Genomic DNA, 21175 nt, shown 5'->3' with positions numbered 1-21175 from the left:
GCTCACAGCGTGAGGCAAAGAAATAATTTGCATTCAGAGAAGTGTGTTCTGCTGCTACAGAAGTTCTCTGTTCAGATGGGAGCTCCAGATAAATACTTCTTTATGTAAGGAAAAATTAAACATTTCGTTATGCAAGTTTCCTTTTTTAGCACTGAAAAAACTGGACTGCATGACTTCCTGTTATGATCGGTAGCCAGCCTTGCAGCCTGAACAGCGTAATCTTACATTGTTTGGTAAAGTGTACTTTGCAGTATCCCCAACAGTGAATAATGCAGAAGTAATGCAGTGCATGTACTTCACTCTGCAGCATAAGCATGTGCGGGTTTTGCTCCCTAGTACAGTAGGTGAGAGGCAAACAAACAAACAAAAAAAGCTTTCTATTTTTGAACCATATATGTTCAAACCAAGCTAATTCAGGGGTTTGGGTTTTTTTGGTTGAGTTTGGTTTTTTTTTTTTTTTAATTCCTAATTCTTCATTGCTTCTTTTGAGGAAAGAATGATATGCTCTGACTGCCTGGAAAATCATTAATGGGTCAGGGCATGGGGGAAGGATGGTGATTCTTTGTTAGGAAGTATCTAAAGAAGGTGTGTAGATTAAGGATGATAACCACACTTCACTTCAGATGGCTTACAGCTTCACTGATGAGTACCAGGCTGAATAGTTGTCCTCTACCCCAACTTAAAATTCTGATTAATGTGGGGATTATGTCGACAGTATTTTAATTAAGGCCAAATATTTGAAGAAATTAGAGTAAGCAAAGCTTCCTGTTTATTATCTTGAATTTTAAAGGGTGCAGTTTTGCTAATGGTCTTGGAATGAAATTTGCAAGGAGACACAAGATCCTTTGCTAGACTGATAGCTGGAAAAAAACGGGCAAAATTTGGGGTGTAGAGAAAGGAGTTTCTAAAAGCTACCATCTTAACAAAAAAGTTTTTTCAATTGCAGATTTGAAGTTATACAAAGACAGGAAAATTGTCATCCTTTATTAGAATCTCGGAACAACTCTTAAGATCTCATAGAAAGTTAAACTGCTAGTATTTGTGAGAGAATGTCTCTATGAAACATTTCTTTTGCAGGTCATCTACAGATATTTGATATGTTCATTGTTGAAAAGTGGCCAATAGTGCAGGCTTTTGCGCTGGAAGGAATTGGGGGTGATGGCTTCTTTACAATGAAATATGAAGTAAGTAGTTACATTTTTCATTTTCTTCCATTTCCATTCTGAAGCAGAAATTGAATCATGGAATTTTTTCAGTTGGAAAGTACCTTTTGAGATCATCTAGTTCTGACTCACCACTCAAGTGAGCTTCTAAGTTGGATGAAGTTTTTCAGGCTCTTATGAAACTGAATTTTGAATGTGCAAGGATGGAGACACCACCGTCTTGCTGAGAAACTGTTATGAGCTACACAGCACTCTGTCCTGGATAAACCATGATTGTTTGGTTCCCCCTCAGCCTCACTGCTGTGATTTAGAACTTTCTTGCTTATCTTCTAGAGCCTCCTCTAGCAATAACAAACCCACTTTTTTTGAACTCCACTAGATGGGTATAGATCTTCAGGAGCTTTGCAGGAGAAGCTGGTTAGTGACAAATACCTTGAAGCGAACTGAGAAAATCAGAAGTGACTGTATTTCTTGGGTCACTGCATTTGGCACAAGAGATGCATCTACTTTTTTCACCAACAGTGTATATTCTTGAGTTGTCATAGCCTGCTGAATAGGGCAACAGTCAAGATTTTGGATGGTGCTCCTAGTTTTAATAATGATTAGCTGTTCCACTCTGAGCAACTTTTGTCATTGGATTTGCCTATTATTAAATATACTCTAACAGCATCTTCAGAGGACAGCTTTGTAGTTATGTACTTGTTTGAAGCTTCTTTTATTTAAATTTGCTTGGACCTCTGCCACAGAAATGCAGATGTCCTGTTTTTCTTGTCACTCCTCTATTTTTACAGCCACAATGTTCTTTGACTTCTGACAACTGGAAAAAACCCAAGGAATTAATAGTACCATTGTTAAAGTCTTATCACATGTAGTACTGTACGTGCTTGCTCAAAAATCTATTATGTGAGTTCAAGAGTGCCTTCCTCTGAGCACTGTACTCTTCCCACTGATACCTTTTTTTCATGCTTTTTCTTTCTTCATTCCATCACTAGTACTGTAATCATCTTGCTGTGTGAATCTGTAAAAACCATTAAATACAAAGTGCAAGTAGATGAGCATCCTTGTGGATGTCTGCCTAAGTATCAATAGCCCTGCTTGATGTCTGAAATGAGTCAATGAAAATTTGACTGTGAATTCAGGAGTTGTTTGGGTCTTTAACTGCCCTTGCCAATTCATTTCATGAATCCATAGAGGCTCTGAGAAAATGTGTAGAAACAGTGTGCAATGACTTTGTAAAGACAGAGCCTCTGCTATTTCACTGTGGGAGTTGATACTGTCTTAATAGCACTCTTGCAGATTTAAAAAGGAGCAATGAAAATTCTCAGTATCTGTTTTAAGAGCAGTTCAGCCAGTTCCAGTTTGAGTTCTTGCTTTCTTCCTCCTTAAAGTCATAAGGGGGTTTCAAGTGGGAAGTGACATTCTTAACTTCTTATGTAACTGTTTATGCATGGTTATATGTTAGGCAGCTGCTATACGCCACAGATGGGGAGGAAAAACCAATCTATGGGAGGAAGTACATTTGGGATCACTGTAAATGATCTATAAATGAATACTTCTGCCATTATTAAAAGGGGGAACTCTCTGTGCATTTTTAGCTCCTCAGACTGACTTTCCCTCTGCTGTGCATTCTATGCTGTTAGATTTGAAGATAATCTAATGATGATAACGTTCATTTTTTTTGTCCAGTGTTTTAAGGGCTGTTGCTCTCTTACTACAAAAGTCAAGAGTTGCTCAAGGTGCTGTAATCCAGAGAATTTACTGTACTGTTAAGTGAATGGAAGTGATGTCTGGGAAGTCATTACTGCTGTATCTAATAATATGAGTAACTGGAATAACTGTAAAGCAATGGTTTAAGAAAATTACAGTCAGTGTTGCATTTTTTAATTAAGTGCGTGGTGGGGAACCCTGTAAATGCAGAAATTATTCAGATACAAGTGTCCCTTAAGAATATATTTTGAATACTGTTCTTATATACATCATCTTACTACTGGAAGAAGGTATTGCAAATTGCTAAGTTGAACTAGCTTAGCCTAAATTTACATTTTGCTTACAGCAAGAATTGGCTGGTGCGTGGGACGAGTAACCGTGGAGTCTGCTTCTCGTCTGTCTTCTCAGAAAACTGATCTTTCCCTTTTGCTTGCACAAGCTGATACTATTCTTTGCTATTAACTCAATTTGAAAAACTTTGTGAAATGATTTTTTGAAAGCTGCAAGCAGAACTTTGCACATACTTTAAACCCTCACTTGAGGAAATGAGTCTCTGAAGCATCCAGAACACTTGAATCTGGTCAATTCTTTTGTAACCAGTAGTGTAATTCAGAGTTAAGGAGGACTTAGGCTGGGCAGTGTGCTGCAAGTGTGTTTCAGTGTGGCTTAAACCTGAATCTTTTGCATTCTTCATGGTGGTTTTCACAGAAGTGTGTTTAAAATCTTTTTCAGTTAATGGATGTCAGCGTTGACTTGTGGAAGACATACAGCAAAATGGATCCTGTTTCCTTGGAGGACTTGCTCTTTGAGGTAATGCAGGTGAAATACTCTGCCTCAGCTACTAGTCTGTTAGCGTAGCTGCAGAGCAAAATTGTTGTGATTTTGTTTGATTTTAATAGTGCTTACGGACTTAATCTGCTGGCTTTGCATACTGTTGTTCGCAAGGTCTCTTTCCCTTCCTCAAAACTACCACAAAGTCCACAAAATATTAAAATAGCTTGTCTGTGATTCCTTTAATTTCTTAATTTGCCTGAAATTCTCCTAACAATTTTTCTAAATAGTGTGACTATTTTTCAGGTCACAGGACTATGTACAAAGTACAGCAAGTTGGTATGTCTGTGTGTGATAATCCTCCTTTTGGAGCGATGGGGGGGCAAAAAAAATCCACTTCAACATACAGCCATTCTTCCAGGAAAAAACACTTTAAGGATTGCTTTGTAGCTACTTTAAGTGGGTAACAGTGACACACAGTGGCTGCTCTGATGCTTTATGAAATACAAACACAGTGTAAAGTGATTCCTCATTTCAATGCGATGGCTTGATCTCAGTGCTAGAGGAGAAAGCAATGTATGAGTATTAGTATATACTATCATGTTGTTAATTTTTTATTAATTTCTAACTTGGCAGAAAAATAGGCTTTTAATATGTATTATTTAAGTATCCTTTATTAATAGAATACTGGTAGTTCACACCAATTTGGTGATTTAATCAACCGCTGTAATGAAAATTAATACGTCATACAGTTTATAAGGCTGTCAGTCTAAATAATCTCTCTCTGGTGTTTCACTTCCCCCTTTCTGTGGAAGTGAGATAAGTGTTTGGGACTTCTCTTGTACCTGATAAGTCTACCCTGAAACAGACTTACTTACCCTATTTTGAAGTTTTAAACCTGAAAGTTGTTGTTATGTTGGCTTCAGATTTTCTGAAGAAAAAAAAAAGGGGGGGGGGGCTTTCATACAATTCTGATTTCATAGAAATTGGTGATTTAAAAAATGATTAATTTTCTCAGTGAGGATGAAGTTAGGTGATCCTAAAGAACATTTGAAGCTTGTATATGTTTATACTTTTTTTGTTGACACAGCTTTGATTTCAAAAAGTTTTGATTTGACCTCTACTTGGGATTTAAAAGAACGTTCTGTGCAATATTGGCATGTTCCGAAAAATTGAGAAAAGCACTTTTAGTTCTTAGCTTCTATGAAAAGCTTGAGACTGGAATATTCTCCAGCGATACGTTCCTCCCTCTAAATATTAACCTTCATTTTAAACCTCTAATGTAGGCTTTATTAGTGTTTTGGAAGGCTGATAAGATTTCATCAACATTCACTCTCTAAATTTCGTTTATTGCTGCATTAATGAAGTGGCTGAAGTAAAATACTGTGTAATACTTACACCACTGCTAAAATCATAGTTCTGGTTTTGCCTGTTATATATATATATATATATATATATCTGAAAAACTACACTGTCTAAAATCAGGATGTCTCTCATCTTCCAAGTTAGTATGTGACAAGTAACTGAAAGTAATCTTGAGAGCATTTTAAAATTGCCTAGTTCTGCAAGGTTCCTGTTTTATCAGCATGGCACACTTTTTTATTGATTCTCTGATTTTTTTAATTTGAATGCAACACTTACCTGTAGTCATCTTCCTTTTTTCATTCTGCTTTAGTGAGATGTTACTGATATTTCCTTTTCTACTTACCATTTTTTTTACAAATGCAGATGAAGAAATAACTGTCTGCCACTTGCATACCATGAGCTTCCCAAATTCCCCACCCTGTTCCTCATTTTCTATGCACAAGCTTACTTAACATCAGATACAAATTACTGCAGAACCATATACAGATTTAAGAACTGAAAATTAAATCTCTCCAAGTGTTTGTTTTGGAAGTCTTATGGGAAACATGAGATCCGAGTTATGAATGATCTCAAAACAGTGTACTTGGGTTAAAAGCAGGTAGTGCAGGGCTCTGGTCCCTTTCTCTCTTCATCTTCTCTCTCTAAAGAAACCCCACACGGACCCCAAACAAACAAACAAAAAACCACACACTGAAAAAAGACCCCCCTAAAATCCAGCAGAAAGTCCTTATCTTTTTCTTGTACTTACTGTTTCATTGGGCAGGTTGTATTCTATGCTGCACAGTGCAATCTTATCTATGTTGTTCTAAAGTAATTTGTCTTCATTCAGTACAACCTGTGACTTCCTTTCTCTGGTGTAACACTTGCCTTAGTAAGTAATGTTGGATATTCTTCTTCTAGGATTTAATGATTTTTGAACACCAGTGGACCAACTTTTTTGCTAATTTTGATACTGAAATTCCCTTCATTCTGGAACTATCAGAATCTCAGGCGGGGGAGGTATGCCTGCTTCAGTAATCCTTTGAAAGGCTAGTGTCATCCATGCAGAAGTAATAAGTATTGAGCATTGGGGTTTTTTTTTTGGGGGGGGGGTGGTGTTTTGTTTTCTCCCTACGCCCATCTCACCTTTCATGTTTGATGAGTAGAAACCTATTGTTTTTCTAAGTTCACCACCCACCTTACCTATCCATGGTATGATGGTTTAGGACTACCTGGTGTAATTCAGTTGAGTGTTTGTTCACTGATGATTGAGCTTAGTTGATTTATGTCTGCACAACAGATCCCTATTTGTAGGTAGATTAACTTTCATTTTGGTGGAAGCTCTGGTGTGTGCACTTCCCAACAAGTTGAGGTTGCACATGTCAAATCTCAAACATAGCCGATGGTAACATACAGCATGGGTGAAAATAGCATGGAATTTTTGGTAGTGGATGTTGCTTTTTAAGCATATATGAGACTTAATGGAGGTTGGAAGTAGTTTTTGAGAGTTCAGGAGCTTTGTCTGAGAAGGACAATTCAGGTTTGTTCTTAATGATAGTGAGAATATATCACACTTCCTGTTCATTTCCTTGTTAATCAGTTGTTTTGTTTTTAATTCTTCACAGCCCTTCAGAAGTTATTTCAGTCACGGAATGATCTCAAGCCATATAACAGATAACAGGTATTACTCATTCCCTGTGAATTTGTGGTGTCACTAGTATCTTGATACGTTCTTTCCATATCTCTGATGCCATAATGCTTATGAGTCCTTTTGGGACCATCTCAGTATATCACATCTCATCTTTGCATATTTAAAAAAAACATGCAAATGCACTTCTGGGAGGGATAAGATGAATTTTCATGGGATTTAATACTGTAGTTATTGCATATAAAATGTCAGTATGTTTGAAACCATCCACCTTGTGCATTCTAGTATCAATTTCTTCATGGTCAGATATCTAAACAAACTCATGAACTCAATACACAGCACAGCTATGTTTGAAAATGTTGGTCCTGTTTATATGATACTCAAAACCAATTAAAATATGACAGTTGAAGAGGTCAGTATACTTTTGAGTCACAACTTGCACAAGACCAATGCTTAAAGCAGGGCAGTTAAACCCCAAATTTTAGCCAATATAAGCTGGACAATACAGGTCAGCTTTATTTTATTTCAGAATAGAATTTCAACTGAGAGAGAAAGGTTGTTTGTCATATGTAGCAAAACCAAGCGTTCTGCTGTTCTGAGCTAAGTAAAGGTTGCTTAGCTACCTGACTGTGTCTTCAGATTCTTCTTTATTTGAAATTAAACAGTGGAGTTCAATGTCCTTTATTGTTTTCAGCATCCTATGTTGTTTGCATTTAAATAATGAAAAGAAAAACCTTGACCTCTCCAGTTTTGAGTCTTGGGCCCAAAGCCAGAACTAAAACCAAAACAGTTTTGTTTAATTCCAGTATAGTAATTTGGGGTTTTTTTCAAGATGGTAAATTTTAAACTAGTCAGCTTTTCAAGGCAATCTACTTTTAAAAAAAGAGGGAAAAAAACCCCCTTTTAATAGCATTTGGGGAACAGCCTTGAGATATGTTCTTGTATATGAAAGAAATTATAGTCTTGTTAACTCAAGTACCTTTTTTTTTTCCTCTGGAACTTGGTCTTTTCAATGGGAAGCTTTCTGCAGCTGTAGTAAACTTGTTTTTTGTCCTACTTTTTTCATGAGAAATTCAGTAGTTTGTCCATCAGACTTGAAAGCTTTGATTTCATTTGTTGTTTGTAAGTTTTCTTCAAGTATTTTGGTGGTGATACATTCTTTTCTCCTTAGCCCTAGCCGGCAGCCCTTTGTTCTGTTTGGTAGCCACTCAACTAAGGAAAACTTGAACTCTGGTAACTTTAATTTTCCATCAGAAGGACATCTTGTTCGAAACACTGGCCTTGGTGGAAGCACTGCTAAGCATATGGTAAGGCTTTTAAGTAGTTATCTGATATTTTGAAACGGTGTATATTTTTTTTTCTTTGTGTATTTTTTGTGCCCTTAAAATGCTTACTTTCCACGAGTTAAATACCCAGTTCTTCGTAACGTATAAAAACATACGTTACCTTAACAATCAGTCAGTTTAAGGAACAAACTTCCTTTCTTTCTCTTTCCAAGTCAAACTATACTGGGTGTTTCATCAGGGACTGCTGAATGAGTTAAAATATTTTGTCCCCTGTAAAAAGACAAGTTTTTAAACACTTGTGGTGCTGTAAATGTGTGGGGTGGGGGAGAGGGAGTTGCTCTTTGTGAGGATGTTTGTCCTAGCCATAAAGTGAAAATCTTCCTGATGGTAGCATATGATGTACTTAACTCTGACACACAGATTTTATTTTAATCAGAATTATTTAGCCATTTCTTAAAAAGAAATGGAAAGACCCTTTTTTTGATAATGACTTTGTGAATAGACACAGGATACTTACGTGTATCCAAATTTCAGTGTATGCTTCAGCAACTGAACATTTCGTGAAACTCTGAAAATCTTTCTGGTGTTCAAACAATGTTAAGATCAAGTTGTAAGATTAACTTGTTTCCATTTTCAAGTAAAAGCTTAGTTTTAAAACATATGATGAGGTCGATGGCTTGTTGCACTGCCGCGCAGGGGACGTAACTGGGGAAGCGACCCCAGGGAATTCAGATCCTCTGGCTGGCTGGGCTGGGTGCATCAAGAAGGTAACTCGCAGCGAAGGAGGAGAGGTAGCGTGCAGATTGCGTTGTGTAGTTCTCCCTGCTAGCCGACTTCCACGGGCTCGGGGAGCGTCCGTCAGTTGTGCGAGTCCGAAGTCTGTGCTGCTGAGGAGGTGGATGTGGTTGAGTACAGGTCTTTGTGGAGTGAACGTATGATTGAGGGAATGAGTTTATGTCATGACAACATTTCATGCATAGTTGCCTTAGGGATGGATGGACGGACGTGGGTATTCTGGACACGTTGCATGTGTCGCAAGCCTGAGAAAGGGTTGTTTTAGCATCCTGGTGAAATCTCATCCTCCATTTGCTGCTCTGTCTAACCCTCTTTCTGTAAAAACACTTCCGAATTTGTGTTTTATCCCCTTATTCCCATTAAGACCATTTGATATCTTTCAAAATGCAAGTACAGTTTTATTCTGATGTACTTGCTCCATCTGTTGTCCTCGGATTCTGACATTGTTCTTAAAAAGGTGGTTTATTTACAGGTGATACTGTTTTAATAGGGTGTCATGAAAATAGCAAATAAGACCAAGTGCAAGCATAGTTATGGGAACCTGACACACTTTCTTCTTCATGAAAAGAGCAGTTGACATAGGAAATTGAAAACACATGCTTAACGCTTACGGAAGTCAGAGGTCATCTCCTTTCCAAAGTCTTTCAACCATTCAGGTCAAGTCAAAAGTGAAATATACCTTTGAAAGCGTAAGTTGCTTTTTTAAAATCCAGTTAAGTCTGTGTTGTACACTTCCTGTAGTATGTCAGTGGTTAGAAGACTTAAGGGGAGCTTAGCTTATTGTTAATTATTGCACCATTTTTTTTTTTACTAAGGTCTTTTTGTATCTCATTAATACTGACAACTAGGTAGTGCAGTGTGTATCTCCAAAGGGACCTCTGGCTTGCTCAAGGACCTATTTTTTTGGAACCACTCACATTCCTTTCCTGGGTAAGTATAGTGAAAATACCAAGCAGTAATCTAAGACAGTTATTCTCTTGGATTATTTAAAATTTGTAGTGATTAAAAGATGGCTTTGATTCCTTGCTGAGCATTACGCCACGGAGTGGCAGATACTGTGTAGTTCTGTAGCCAGTGCATGAAATCATAGCAGAACATTGTTCCATTGCATATCCTACTTTCATGTGTGAAAATCTGTCAAATATTCGCAAAGAATAATTCAAAGGTCAAGAAGTGTATTTGTGTTTGCATCAGAATGCAATGTGAAGGTAGAGGGCACCTCAGTGTGCAGGCCTTTTAAAAGATAAACATTAAAGTCTATGTTCCATACAGTTTGATAGAAAAACGCTCCCCAAAAATATAGAGTAATTCAAAGTGGTAGTTGTCAAATAAGCCCGCTTTTTTTTTTTTTTTTTTTTTTTACACAAAGTAATTCAGGATTCTTAAAAGGATAGAGAAAACTCTTTGACTTTTACCCTTTATGCTCTGTTTTGGGTCCAATGCAGTGTGTTATAATAGCTGTATTCCCTAATAAAAACAAGCCATGTGAAATTTTTAAAAACAATTTTCTTACCCACTTTAAATGGCTGCATGAGTCCATGGGTAAAGTCAGTCTCCTTAGGGTTACTCTGTATCTTGAAACCATATCTAGCTCAGAAAGTATCTAAAGAGGAGATGGTTGGAGGCTTGCGAAATGGAAGGAATTAAAGCATATGTTTGCTCTAGTTGTGCTTATTCCCAGGCATCCAGGAGTGGCCACTTTGGGAGACAGGATACGATGTGAGAGGGATCTTTGTTCTGATCCAATGCAGCTGGTTTTAGACCTGCCTGGATGCAGGTCTTAGTCTTGGCCCTAGTAGGTACTGGCTGTACCGATAGAAGTTAACCTGTGCTTTGTGCCTTTTTAAATCTGCAAACAAATTGCAGTTATATAAAATACTGGATAAATGTCATGTAAGATATGTAGAACAAATGTTATGCCCAAGAAGTTCTGTGTAAATGCTTCTGAAAGTGCTTAAACCAAATATTTTTGTTTTTAATACAGGAAATGACAATGAGATGCACAAGCAAGCTGAACAAGTGTAAGCTGCCAACTTTTTATTATTCCTTAACTCTTCACTCTTTCTGCCTTGTGGCAGTAGGTCAAAACTGCTTTTAGTCAGCAGTGGCTGTTGGCATTTGTAGAGTTACATTTTTATTTAGAATAATGGGAATGTGAGAGGGTTTCGAAGGCAAGTTGCTCATTGAGGGTTTCAGTGAGCAAACTAGGAATCGATAGTGTGACATCCCTTCTGCTGTACAGTAAAGTATGAAAGCAAATATTAGTAAATTTTTCTTAAGTTTTATTAAAGGGGGAAAGTATCTATAACTGAATGGGAGCATGTTCCACAGATAGAAGTAAAAGTAATTTTTAGTCTAGTTTCATTAAGCTAAACAATGTGTGAGATTTATAATGGTTAGTGGAAATGCCAACAGGGAACGCTCAAACTTGCAAAGAAATTTCACGATGTTAAAGAATAAATAAAAGTTAACTTTTGAATTTTTTTTGTTAGTAAGCTACAAAGCTTCTGGACACTTTGACCTTCACAAACTCAGACTTTGTTTATCCATGTTGATGTCCACTTTTCTGCATGTTGTAGATACCTGTCAAGCTTTAAGAACATGGTAGATAATCTGCTTTGGTACTGCTCTCAGTCTTGATAAACCAGACCTTTCCTTAGAGATTTTGTTCTCCTTGCTAGTCAGGATAATTTTAGGAACCTGTTCTTGCTTCTGCAAGACATGTTTGCAAGATATTAAAGATGTGTCAGAGAGAGCTGGTAGTGGTGATCTTTCATGCTAAGTACTGTTGACTTTTGGTAATTGCAATATGGTTCTCAAAGACGTAAAAGTGAAGTTATAAACTGAGCAGCAGATTTTTCATTTTTTTAGTAAAGTTAACTTTGGCAGGTAATTTTGCTTACATATATGTTCTGCTCAAACATATAGAATATTTCTTGTCCTACTTATAAAAGACTTTGTGCTAAATACAGCTCTAATCGAGAGGGCTACAGAAGTTCTAAGCAAAGCAGGGCTTAGTTGATAGAGGCAGTCTTTTTTATGAGAGTATCTTTTTCTTGGAAGCATCCCCGTATTGGATCAAGTAATCTACTTTCAATAACAGCAGCAAAATTAGCTCTTCTGGCAAGCCTGACCTCATGATTTTGGAATTAGTTTGCAGTTAAGTCTTGTAACTGGTTCTTATATTTGTCAATGTTTTCCAGTGAAGTAAAAAGTGGAAAAATATTTCATAAGCACTTTTCAGTCTACATTTGGCTGTGTTTAGGAAGCAGAACTGCAACCTAGAGTGCAGATTGGCTGAAGCGCATAAACCGACTGTGTAACTTTAAGTATCCCGGGGTAAACTTCGTATTTTTACCTTTTTTAAGAAAATACTGTTTGCTGTTTTGCCTTGTTAGTATTAAAATTTAAAAATGGGAATAAGAGTAAAGTAACTGTAGCGTGTTAATGTAAAGCACAGCCCGCTGTGAGGTGTTTTCTTGCAAATATATATGTGAACTTGAGTGAAAATAGGAATGGTTGCAGAGTTAGGAAGAATTATAAACATTTTCCTGTAACGAATGTGTACTGAAAACAAAAGTTAAATGCATGTGTTAGTACATGAAATTACTTAGAAGAAACTTCAAAGTAGTAAGAAGGTTCAATTTTAAAACCGCTTGGGGTTGAAGTTCAAAGACAGGCATTGGTGCATTTTGAGGTTCCTCCATGTTGGGCCATGTTTGAGAGTTTCAGATGCTTTTTTCCATCCTTCAGGAATGCTTTGCATATGGCTTAAATACTGTATCCTTCTCTTTCCTCCCTTCTCTTCCCTCCCTCAACACCTAGCAGTTGCAGAGGAGTGATGAGAGGAGTTAAAGTTTGGGGAAGTAGGACTGTTTTGCTGATCTACTTATTTTCTCGTTGCTATTTAGCTAGAAGACAGAAGTTGATGTTTCTTAGTTGGGCACAGGTGTGGGGTTTTGTTTCTTTTCCCAATAGTTCTGGAGCTATAAATATGTCAGTAGCTGTAAGTAGCTTCTGGCTTCACCTAATCTTTGTTTATTTCTGTACAATTTTTTCAGTTCCCTTTTAAGAAGGGAATCAGACTGAGCTGTCATGTAGATGTGCTCAAAAGGTTGTGGTGACTGGTTTGTTTTGGTATCTTTTTTTCTTGACATGCTCCAGAACAAGTCAGTCTCTGAAGTCAGTTCACTCTGTTTTCCAGTTTTACTTTTGTGGTATACAGGGCTACCATTCTATTCTTGTTGGAATATTTAGGATGTGATCCTCAACACAACTGCAGTGAGGGTCGACAATAAAACATTTTTTCTTGACTGATGACAGCAGGGATACATTTGTGCCAAGAGGTTTTTTTCCCAAGATACTCTGTAATTTGAGCAATTTACTTGCTGTAATTTTTTTTTTTTTAAACTGAATGGTTAAGTATAAAGCTATTTCTATGCTTATTTGAACAAGGACCCCTTCTGTATAAGGGTGTTGTGTTATGAGAGGAAAAAATGCTCCTTTAAACAGAGGAGAAAGAAAACTCTATTTGTCTAGTAAATGTTGTGTTTGTATTTCTCTTCAGTACGCTGTTGTCGCAAATATATACTGCTGTTGTAGAGGCTGTGCTTGCTGGCATTGAGTGCTATGCTAAAACTTCCACTGAATCCAAGGTAAATGAAGCACCAATTCTGTACACTGTAATTGTTGATTTGGATTGCTTGCAATATAAGATTACATGCAAACCAAAATTAAAAAAAAAAAAGTTTCAGTGAACTGCATAACATTAATGAAGTTAATACCGTGGCCTCCAACCAGTCTCTCTGAATTCTGTTTAAAACAGAGATATTTCAGAGTTTATCTGATCTTATCCATCTACAATTGTTTTTCCATCTTTCATGAATTTTCCTAACCTTATAGTAAGGAAAACGGGATATATGAAAGAACAAATTTTAGCCTGGTGCATCAGTGTGTTATTCTTTAGTGTATGGCCTCTTGTTTATCTTAGGGTGCTCCTGTAGTTGCTGGGATTTGGAAGTATGGGAAGAGTTATTTTATTCTCAACTTTTTTTTTTTCAGGCAAAGGAGGTAGCAGAGCAGATGCTTATGTCTATGTTAGATACCCTTCATTTAACACAACTTAAAACTGCATTACGGTATGTATTTTCAAATACTTATTGATTGATGTATTGTGTCAATGCATTAGCTTCTTTTGAGGAAAAAAATATGTCAAATGTTAATTTTAAACTGAACTTGCATGACTACCGAATCCCAAGACTTAATGCATTCAGAGTTTTAAAATCATTATAATGATTCAATTTTTCTTTTCCCACTTTAATCACTCCAGCAGTTACTTTGCTTTAAATCTATTATTGCTTATTTTTTACATGTAGCAGAAGTAGAAAACATGTTTTTCACCAGTACAATTTCTGTTCTACAGCTCCAAAATCGCTTTTCAAATTCAGGCTGTGAATAATCATGGAAGGTTTGTATAACTGTCTTAAACTTCTTGTTGTTAAGTAGTGTTTTTTATACAGTAATAAGTTTATTTTTCTTGGAACTTGTGAGAAAACATTGCATTTGATTATTTCATACAAGATGTACTAAATGCTTTTGTATATGAGAGTTTAATGATTTCATATCTGTAATTCTGTGGAATCTTAAAAACATTTTAAAAAAACTAGAACAACTGGGCAGACCAATTTTATTAACTGTTAATGAGTAGAAGCAGCATGAGCCCATTAAGAGTTTCCAGTTAAAATTGTGCTTTTAACTTAGTTGATATCACAAGCTTGTTCTTTTTTTAATCCCCATGCTGTCTAATTGACTGAAATGGCCTACACAAATAAGGGTTTATTTTAAAATTAAATAGCTTTTTTGGCTGCTATGAAGTCACTCAAAATGATCTAACCTTTAAATATTTAATTATCATTATTGTTCTAGAATTACTCCATTAGATAATGAGGATAGCCTGAGTTTGATTAAAACGGTAAGCTGTTCAGTATTCTGATTATACGTTTTATTAGAAAATAGAACTCAAGTGGCTTTTTTTATGGGGCATGCTGAGATTTTTATCTGTGTGAATACAAATGTAAGGGGAGAGATGGGAGAGATTTCAGATGCTCAAACCAAGGTAAGATTGAGTTTTAACATCAAGTTAGACAGTGGAATTTGGAATAAAACATTAACATAGAGTTGTGATCTCAGACTTTCCACACTATAGAAGCAGTGTTTTAGGAGGTTTAAAAACTATGGATTTCACTGCTTCAATTCAAGTGTTTCAAGTTCTGCTTTCTCTTCCTTTCTGTCCAACTGTTTGATTGCTGTAGGCGTCTATGATGGTGTTTGACATTCCAGACTTGCTCACAGAAAGAGGATGCTTGGGATCTGTTGTTTTTTCAGAGTCCTTTCTAACATCACAGATACAAGTAAAAGAAAAAGGTAACTATTTTAAATTCTAACACCAGTGTTGTCATGCTTTTAGCTTTGATGTGATAGAAGAGCAGAAGGGCTTCTGATGGATGTTATTACCATTACCATTATGGTTTTAAGCCTTTGGGTTAATTAAAAGACCTAAATTTTTTAGCTTGCTAGTAATGAATACCTGAAGTGTCAAGTTCCTTTAATCTCACTGAAAGGACTTTGGGGTTTATGGCTGCCTTGTTAGAGAGCAGGGCTGAGGTGTAAAAAATGCAAGTGAAACAGTACCCTTCCTAAACTTCTTAGTCTTAGTGAATGTTTTCTACTGTATGAGGAAATTTGAACAGGTCTTTCCATCACTTTTGTAACACTCATTTTATATGATATGTTTTAATTTCAATTGCTCTTTGTTCGGAAGAGTTGAAACAAAACTAAAAAAGGGTGTGATTTTTAGAAAGCTTGTTTTGGAACAGTCTTAAATTTGAAATACAGGATACTGAGTAATTTCCAGAACTTTAGACAAGTGCTTATTTTCCAGATTGCTTACATGTGACAAAGATAGATAGTTATTGAGGTTGTCTGAACAATATTTATGAACTCCTGTATCCAGACAGGCTGTGGGTTTTTTACCATGCGAGTTGGAAGACATTTGGTGGGGAGGAGAGCAAAGGAAGAAGCCGCATACTAAGACCAGAATAAAAGCAGGCTTTCTTTGGTATTGTTTAGCAGCTCTGTGTATGTTACAGCACAAGAAGACTGGGAGTTAGTCTGCTGTGAAAGCTTCACTTTAATAAGTCCTTAAAATAGTGAGGAAATTTTCATATTTTCTAAAGAAGTTTTACATCATAGAAGTAACTTATTGAACAGTCTGAAGTATATGGGTGGTATTATACTACTTTGCTTTCCATTTACTTCCCTGCAGGTGGCAGCATTAATTCAGAAACCAGCCACATAATACTGACGGCAGCTATCCCAAGATATGCTTCTTGGCTGGTTAGTACACAAAAACTTACTTGAGTTGTTTCTATACGTACAGATTCACAAATCAAAACTTGTTATAAAAGTATGGAACTTGGGCATTGAAACAGAATATTAATATATTAATACTAGTCTGATTTTTTAATTTGGACATGAAGTGAAAAACTAGTAAGTGCAAACAAACTAATGGTTCCATTCATAACACAAGTTTTAAATTATTTCAGTTTCACCACTTTAGTTTTTTTTTATCTGTGTAAAGGTCTGGGTGTTTAAGTACACAGTGTGACTCTTGAAAATTCTGTTTATTGTGGGACACTTTAGATGACTTAAATGTCTGCCCCAACAGGAAGAAAGGTCTGCTTCCAGACCTCTAACGTTCCACACTGTGTTAGAGGTGTAATTCCAATGAATGTTATGAAGTTGGACAACATTATGCCCTTTGGCAAGCCATACTTCTTAAACACTTAACGGTAATAAAAAAATAAGACTGAATGGGATATACTACTTTGACTATACAATGCTATTTTAGTCTATAACACAGTTTAATGGGGAGTATCCCCTTGAATGTGTTTCAGGGAACTATTTCAGTCCCCTGGTAACACAGTACTGAAGAGCACAAAGCTGTCTTTGAAGTGTTCAGGTTTCAGGACTTTATCTATCTGTGGTACCTAAGGTTCTTGTCTTGCCTTGAATCTTCTTTAATGCTTTTTATTTAATGTTAGACTTGCTTTATCTACTAACAATACAAATGAAAACTGTTTCTGGCTACAGGTTGAAGATAGTGATGTGAAACTGTCTGAAAAAGCACAGTGTGTATTGAAGGTAAATTAAATGTTTTTGTTAAACTACAGAAGTTACACTTTCAAGAACCAGTATTCAAAAAATCTTAGCTGCTAGCAAAACTGGCTTTTATTAAGCTTGTTACTCCTCTTCTATGACAGACTTGCCTGTTGTACCCTGTCTCTTAAACTTTGACCTACAAAAAAGAAATACATTGTGTGTAAAAGTTTGAGGTTTTCTTTATTTCAAAGAACAACAAAACCCAAGAGCAAAAAGAATTCTAATAAAGCTACAATTTCATGGAAGTCTCACCAAGTATTACCCATGGAGCTCATGTGTTTCGAAAAAAAAAAAAAACCACCCTGAACTCAATGCCACTCTACATGCAACTTTCTTTTAACTTAATTAGCATGCTGAATGTCTAAAGGAAAACACTTTAAGCACTATGAAAAAAGAATTTGGGGTCTGGGAACATCTTAAACCACATGAGTTTCACATTTGTGGTTTAATTTGTGGTTACCAGAAATCTTCATTATAAATAGATTTATTTTCCTGTAATATACTTTTAGTTCAGTAAATTGACAATCTAAAAACAAAAAGCTATGCCTGGTGGTTGTGACAATAACTTGTAACTTAACAGCTGCTGGCAAAACCAAAGTGGGGGGGAAGTGCTTTTAAAAATTATATTCTTGACATGCTGTCTTTCACTAGTTCTTCTGTATCAGTGCAGTTTAAAACTCTTTTAAATAAAGGTCTGACAGATGATGTTTAAAAAAATCTTTTCTCTTGAAGCAAAAGCATGAGGAAATATTCTTTCCTGGCTTACAGTCCTTGATCCACTCTGTGATACTACTGTTTGTTTTTCCTGTTTAGGAAGACAAATCTTTTCTGGGCACTTTACTCACTGGAGGAGATGGAGCGTATATGTATTCTACCAATCCGCAAGCCATGCCTGCAGAAGGTGAGATACGGTTTTTTCAATTGCTTATAGAGTTGGTCCACTTAATCTTGTGGGGGTTTGGGGGGTTTGGTTGTTTTTTGGTTTTTTTTTGGTTTGGTTTTTTTTTTTAAACATGAGAGATGCACGGTTTCTGGGATTCACACATCTGGTGAGCCTGCCTATACCACCGTCTTGAACTTTCTTTCCATTTGCCTTTACAACTCTTTGTTATTAAACTCTGTGTCTTACTTCTTTGTCCCCGACCTCTGTTTGAAACTCCTAATCCTAGAAGAAGGACTCCTGTCAGAGCCATAGGCTTGCTTTTGAGGCACATGGGACTCTCGCATGATTGACAATCAGCCTTTGCAGACCTGGGAGATGGCTTTTATCCATAGTTGACGTTCAAAAGCATGCACAAACTGGCTGCGTCTATCCTTAATAGGTGATGTGCCATATGTTTTCTGTATCTATATGAACATCAGGTTGGAAAGATTGGGCATTACAGTAGTGACAGGATGCCATGGGCTGCCAGCTCAAGAAGTGAAGGCAAATATGTGCCTTTCAGGCAACGTGATATGCTGCCTGTGATGTAGGAGGGGACTGGAATGATTTGCTTCTAAATTTATTTACAGCCTTGTGTTCTTTGCTCCTACTAAAGCCTCCTCCTGGAGCTGACGTGCTGTTCCAGATTTTTTCCATTGTCATTTTCACTCAGGAACTTCAGTGCTTGTTAGCACAGATGCTCGCCGTATTACAGAAAGTTGCTTGATCTTGGTCCTTCTCAGATTTAATCAAGTTACTGCTTTCTGACACGAGATCACTAGCAACAGTCTTGGATCATTCCTCCTCCTTTGGTGCCTTTTCCTTCAATGACTTAGAGTAACATGAATATCTCAGTAATATGACTAAAGACAATTTGGGAGGACTGTTGGGAGGGGTTTCCCTCACTCCACAGCCTTGTGTTAATGTGCCTTGCTTTGCCTTGAACCAATAGATACTTCTTCAGGTGTAATATTTTTATATTCCACTGTACAGAGAAGGTACTGTTGTCACAGTACTGATGTACAACAGAAGATAACTAATACCTGACATCTAAGTGCTTAGTATAATCTGACAATCTTTAGAGGAAAATGTTTAGCTTTTTTTTTTTGTAATTATGCAATGTAGTGTTAAGGATAAATAATGATGTACAAGGCATTTAAACAGCAACCTTCACATTGCGGAATTTGCTTGTTCTCTAATTGAACAGATTTTAAAGAAAGAAGGTTAATTTAGAATAACGTATTTAGCTATTTTGCAATAAAGTGCTGTGGGCACACGTTCACTCAGTAAATAACTAGAGAATGGTGAATCTTTTTTTGGGGGGGGGGGGGGGCAAGGACAGACAACTTTGTGAAAACTGTCTCTGTATACCCCAGTGGAGCAATTTACTTTTTTCCCTTTTTTGGGGACATTTATGAAGCTACATGTTTTGATAACTCTTGGGATGGAGAGTTATAAGTAGGTGGTATAAGGACTATTATGTAACACTTCAACGAGCGAGATATTTTCTTAGGTGTCAAGTGAAAATGAACTTGATCTCGTCCCCTTTCACGTACGCTGCAAGACCGTTTGCTGTGCTCTAATTTGGGCTCTACTGAGGTTGCAGCTATGTAGTCTGGCAAGATTAGGTACAAAAGGTGCTGTCAGACAGGCACTCATGTTCTCTCTGTCACTTGTGTCTTACTCTAATAAGGTATACATTAATGACTAAAATGCATCAGGAAAGTTCAGGCTGTTAAACCTTCTCCTTTGTATGCTGATACATCTATGTTACAGATTTTTGTGGGATGAACTTCACTGAGTCAATCAGTCTTGCTAATGAAACTCTTTTGTGATTTATCACTTCTGGAAAATATTCAAGTAGTGTATTGAGTTGTTCTTGATGTAACTCACTGAATTCCAAGTTAAAGGTAGCCGTTTTAGTTTGGATTAACTAATGCTCTTTTTGGCTTGCTTTTTCTGTTAGAAAAGAATTAACTTTTCTGATTTCCTTTCTTTCCCCATTGACCCATCTGTGAAGTGTGATATACTGTGAGATTTGACAGAAATGTACTTCAAGTGTTGTACTTTGCATGTTTCTTCCTTGACCACTCAATAGAAGGCACATACCTGTGCTTGGATTTTGTGAGCACTGGAAGCATCAGCAATGAGCTTCTTGTGGAGGTTTAATAGTTTACATATACATCTATGTAATCATGTATAGCTTTGTCTCCATTTTGCTTGCTGTGAATTTGGACCTTGAATTTGTGATTGTAGTGTTTCCCAATTTAATAGTAGCTGTCTCTCCAGTGCAATTTTTATGTTAATTAGAAGCTTCAGTCTAAACCAGTTAACTTTCATAGTTAGCAGAGCCTATATGTTTTTTAGGTAACTGTTGAAATTGCATATTGAGGTATGGTGATTTGATTTCATATCAAGCTCTTTTTTATTAAAACAAAGCCTTAATACTGAACAATTTTGAAGATCTTCTTCTAAGTTGCCATTTCAAGAGGAAAACCTCTTAGTTCCTTTGTTATTTCTTCTGAGCATTGTTTGATAGATTGAGCTAGATGTGTGGTCATGTTTAGCTGTACCTTTTAGTTAATTTGCTGCTTGGCTTTGCTGCTTTTGAAATGTAACTGAGTAATGCTGGTTTTTTTCTCTTTGTCTTTTTTTTTTTTTTTCTTTAAAGAAAATATTTAACCTTTCCCTTTTGCTGACTCACATGTTTCCCTGTGTGGGATGTGATCCCGCTTTTAATGCGTGGTCCACCGCTGGTAGCGGAGGTCCAGCTGGCAGCTCTTGCTTAGTCATTTGTTCATGGCTTTCTTATGACTGCTGGAAATTTAGCTTTTTGCTGATGTCAGTTTCTAGTACTTCGATGGAGTTTTGTTTTTATCCATTATACCATCTAGCCTTGATGTTTCTCATTTTCCAGCTGCTTTCCCTGGTCATGTAGGTTTGTTAAGAACCAAAGGGTCTGTAAGATGGCAAGAAAAACAGAGACAGAATGGATGCCATGTCTCTGTTAGCTGTCACTAGATTGTTAGCTTCCAGGGAAATTGCTAGCCCAGTAACAGTTGTCTCTATACACAAAAGAAAATGCCATTCTGCAGGTAAAGGGCTTTTCTGTTTTAAAGTTTGTCTTGGTCAGGAAGTGAAAGGAATACTGTTTTGGTTTGGTTTGGGTTTTTTTTTTTTTTTCAAAGTGTCTGCATGATATGTGTTAGTATACTGACATTTTGCTGAAAGTCTGACCAATTTGTTACAATGTTTAAGTTTTCAGTTGTTTTGGATTTAAGTTTTTCTTAAGTTCTCGTTTTGTCAGTTTTACATTTCT

The 21175-nt window shown here is 36.6% G+C and overlaps 1 protein-coding gene across 1 annotated transcript in view; it reads left to right on the top strand.

The window, feature by feature from the left end:
* Window positions 1-21175, top strand: part of DNAAF9 (dynein axonemal assembly factor 9) — a 78250-nt gene that overhangs the window by 22112 nt on the left and 34963 nt on the right. The window contains exons 6-20 of the mRNA XM_069796973.1: window positions 1078-1184; window positions 3603-3680; window positions 5907-6005; window positions 6611-6666; window positions 7805-7940; window positions 9563-9644; window positions 10699-10735; window positions 13282-13369; window positions 13776-13852; window positions 14137-14181; window positions 14640-14685; window positions 15026-15137; window positions 16039-16109; window positions 16866-16916; window positions 17748-17835. Of these exons, the coding sequence (XP_069653074.1) occupies window positions 1078-1184; window positions 3603-3680; window positions 5907-6005; window positions 6611-6666; window positions 7805-7940; window positions 9563-9644; window positions 10699-10735; window positions 13282-13369; window positions 13776-13852; window positions 14137-14181; window positions 14640-14685; window positions 15026-15137; window positions 16039-16109; window positions 16866-16916; window positions 17748-17835 (1173 nt within the window). The remainder of the gene's footprint in view (window positions 1-1077; window positions 1185-3602; window positions 3681-5906; window positions 6006-6610; window positions 6667-7804; window positions 7941-9562; window positions 9645-10698; window positions 10736-13281; window positions 13370-13775; window positions 13853-14136; window positions 14182-14639; window positions 14686-15025; window positions 15138-16038; window positions 16110-16865; window positions 16917-17747; window positions 17836-21175) is intronic.

This window comes from Haliaeetus albicilla, chromosome 1 (assembly GCF_947461875.1).
Source record: "Haliaeetus albicilla chromosome 1, bHalAlb1.1, whole genome shotgun sequence".
NCBI classification, from domain to species: domain Eukaryota; kingdom Metazoa; phylum Chordata; class Aves; order Accipitriformes; family Accipitridae; genus Haliaeetus; species Haliaeetus albicilla.
The sequence above is the reverse complement of the archived record's forward strand: the minus strand, read 5'-3'. Positions and strand labels throughout refer to the sequence as shown.